Genomic DNA, 2,574 nt, shown 5'->3' on the forward strand with positions numbered 1-2,574 from the left:
ACTTGTTTCTGAAGCAAGCTGAAAGTAACGGCTGATAACTGACAGAAGAAAGATTGCAATTACAGAGTCACAAGCCGTTGAAAAAAATTTTTCAACGCCAACTATATGAAAAATCCGCAATTACTTTTTGGGCAACCCAATACATCGATATAAAGTATCTGTGCAAAATTTCAAGCTGCTAGCTCTATGCGTTCCACCGCTATCGTGATTTCGACAGACGGACGGACGGACATGGCTAGTTCGAATCAGAATTTAGAGACGATCAAGAATGTATACACTTTTTGGGGTCCTAGATCAATATTTCGAGGTGTTACAAACGGAATGACTAGATTAGTATACCCCCATCTTATGGTGGTGGGTATAATACTAGCATGATCTGATGGGGGCCACAGCATAAGCTAAGTCTTATTTTAGCGCAAAATGTCTAATGTTCTCGTTCCATTAATGGTCGTTTCTTCGTGGAGCCTATATTTCCAAACAGTCGACCCAAGGGAATTCTCCATTTCTAAACAGGTGGGCATGCTCATTACCAACGAAGTAACAAAGTCAGTTTCCCAGAGATTTATAACAAGAGTCATCAAACAGATATACCATTGTCAATTTAACACTTTAAAATCACCAGCGGCAACATTGATTACAGAGTATTGAAAAGTAGTCTTCTGATTACACTTTAGAAGATTTTGCGTGTTAGCTTCTTAACAGACAGACGTTCATCATGTCAAATAGTATCGCATGTGTGTAATTAATCTAATGATGGCTTCCAGCATGAAGTTAATAAATAGCCATTTCGATTTTATACAACGCTTAGTTTGAAACAAAGCATCAAATAACACATATCATCATATAAACCTGTGCGAAACACTTCAGCGAAATTTCTCCAATGGAACGTTGGCAAAATAAAGTGGCTGTGGTAACGGGAGCTAGTTCGGGTATTGGGGAAGCCATAGTGAAGGATTTGGTAAGGAATGGCTTGCAAGTTATTGGCTTGGCAAGGAGATTGGATCGCATGGAAAATATCAAAAAGCAACTACCAGCTCAACAACAGAGATATTTGACTCCCATGAAATGTGATATTTCGGATAGTGAAGCTGTAAATCAAGTTTTTGATAAAATCATAGCCCAATTTGGAGGTATCGACATTATGGTCAACAATGCCGGTTGCATGAAACTGGGCCAATTGACCACTATGGATGCTGGTGTTATTCAACAAGTTCTGCAAACCAATGTCATGGGTGTTATCTACTGCACTCAGAGAGCTTTTCAATCCATGAAGGAGCGTAACGTTGCTGGCCATGTCATTATCATTAATAGTATAGCTGGCCATGGTATCGTGAGTATGGGAAATATGCTTCCCGAAACTAACATCTATAGTCCTACGAAATTTGCTCTAAGGGCCGCAACTGAGATTTACCGTCAAGAGTTTAAGGGTTTCGGCACCAAAGTAAAAGTAACTGTAAGTTTCGTTTTAATGAATTTGTAGGAATTTTTTTTTTGATTTTTTTCCTTGTTTTTTTTACATAGAGCATTAGTCCTGGTGCTGTGGAAACCGAAATAATTCCAGACAGCTTTCGATCCATGATTGGCGAAAATATTTTAAGGTGTGAGGATATTTCATCTGCTGCTTTGTATGCAATTTCAACACCTCCCAATGTTCAGATTCATGAAATGATCATCAAACCTGTGGGGGAGATGTTTTAAATTAGTTTTAAAATAAAAGTCTATATTTAGTTAACTTTTTTATTTCTACTAGTTTTAATTATGAATACATTCTGCCAGAGATAGAGATAAATATACAATATATATGCCAGGAATTCCATGGATTGCGCCCTCTGCCAAAGTAGCTGGTAGAGGGCGCTATTAATGGAATTTCATACCCACCACCATAGGATAGGGGTACACCAATCTAGTCATTCCGTTTGTAACATCTCGAAATATTGATCTAAGACCCCATTAAGTAAACATATTCTTGATCGTCTCGACATTCTGAGTCGATCTAGCAATGTCCGCCCAACTATCCGTCCGTCCGTTTGTCGAAATCACGATAGTGGTCGTACGCGTAAAGCTACCACCCCAAATTTTGCACAGATACTGATGTAGGTCATTGGGGATTGCAAATGGGCTATATCCGTTGAGATTTGGATATGGCTCCCACATAAACCACCGTAGCGCAGAGGTTAGCATGTCCGTCTATGACTCTGAACGCCTGGGTTCGAATCCTGGCGAGACCATCAGAAAAAATTTTCAACGGTGGTTTTCCCCTCCTAATGCTGGCAACATTTGTGAGGTACACTATGCCATATAAAACTTCTCTGGAAAGAGGTGTCGCACTGCGGCACGCCGTTCGGACTCGGCTATAAAAAGGAGGCCCCTTATCATTGAGCTTAAAACTTGAATCAGGCTGCACACATTGATATGTGAGAAGTTTGCCCCTATTCCTTAGTGGAATGTTCATGGGCAAAATTTGCAATTTCCCACATAAACCGACATCCCGATTTGATTTCTTGAGCCCTTGGAAGCCACAATTTTTGTTCGATTGGGCTAACATTTTGCAGATAGTGTTCCGTTATGACTTTT

At 39.9% G+C, this 2,574-nt stretch overlaps 1 protein-coding gene across 1 annotated transcript; it reads left to right on the forward strand.

The window, feature by feature from the left end:
- The first annotated feature begins 797 nt into the window (after positions 1-797).
- On the forward strand, positions 798-1,698 carry LOC106091620 (farnesol dehydrogenase). The gene is made up of 2 exons (XM_013258182.2): positions 798-1,453; positions 1,522-1,698. Exons 1-2 carry the CDS (start codon positions 881-883, stop codon positions 1,696-1,698), a joined length of 750 nt encoding a protein of 249 aa, XP_013113636.1. The 5' UTR covers positions 798-880.
- The last annotated feature ends 876 nt before the right edge of the window (positions 1,699-2,574 follow it).

This window comes from Stomoxys calcitrans, chromosome 4 (assembly GCF_963082655.1).
Source record: "Stomoxys calcitrans chromosome 4, idStoCalc2.1, whole genome shotgun sequence".
Classification (NCBI taxonomy): Eukaryota; Metazoa; Arthropoda; class Insecta; order Diptera; family Muscidae; genus Stomoxys; species Stomoxys calcitrans.

What these genes read in the sequence shown, in the direction of transcription:
- LOC106091620 (XM_013258182.2), top strand. Translation starts at nt 881, where the DNA reads ATGGAACGTTGGCAAAATAAAGTGGCTGTGGTAACGGGAGCTAGTTCG. An exon ending in GCACCAAAGTAAAAGTAACT is followed by an intron (nt 1,454 to 1,521) that starts GTAAGTTTCGTT and finishes TTTTTTACATAG; the next exon opens with AGCATTAGTCCTGGTGCTGT.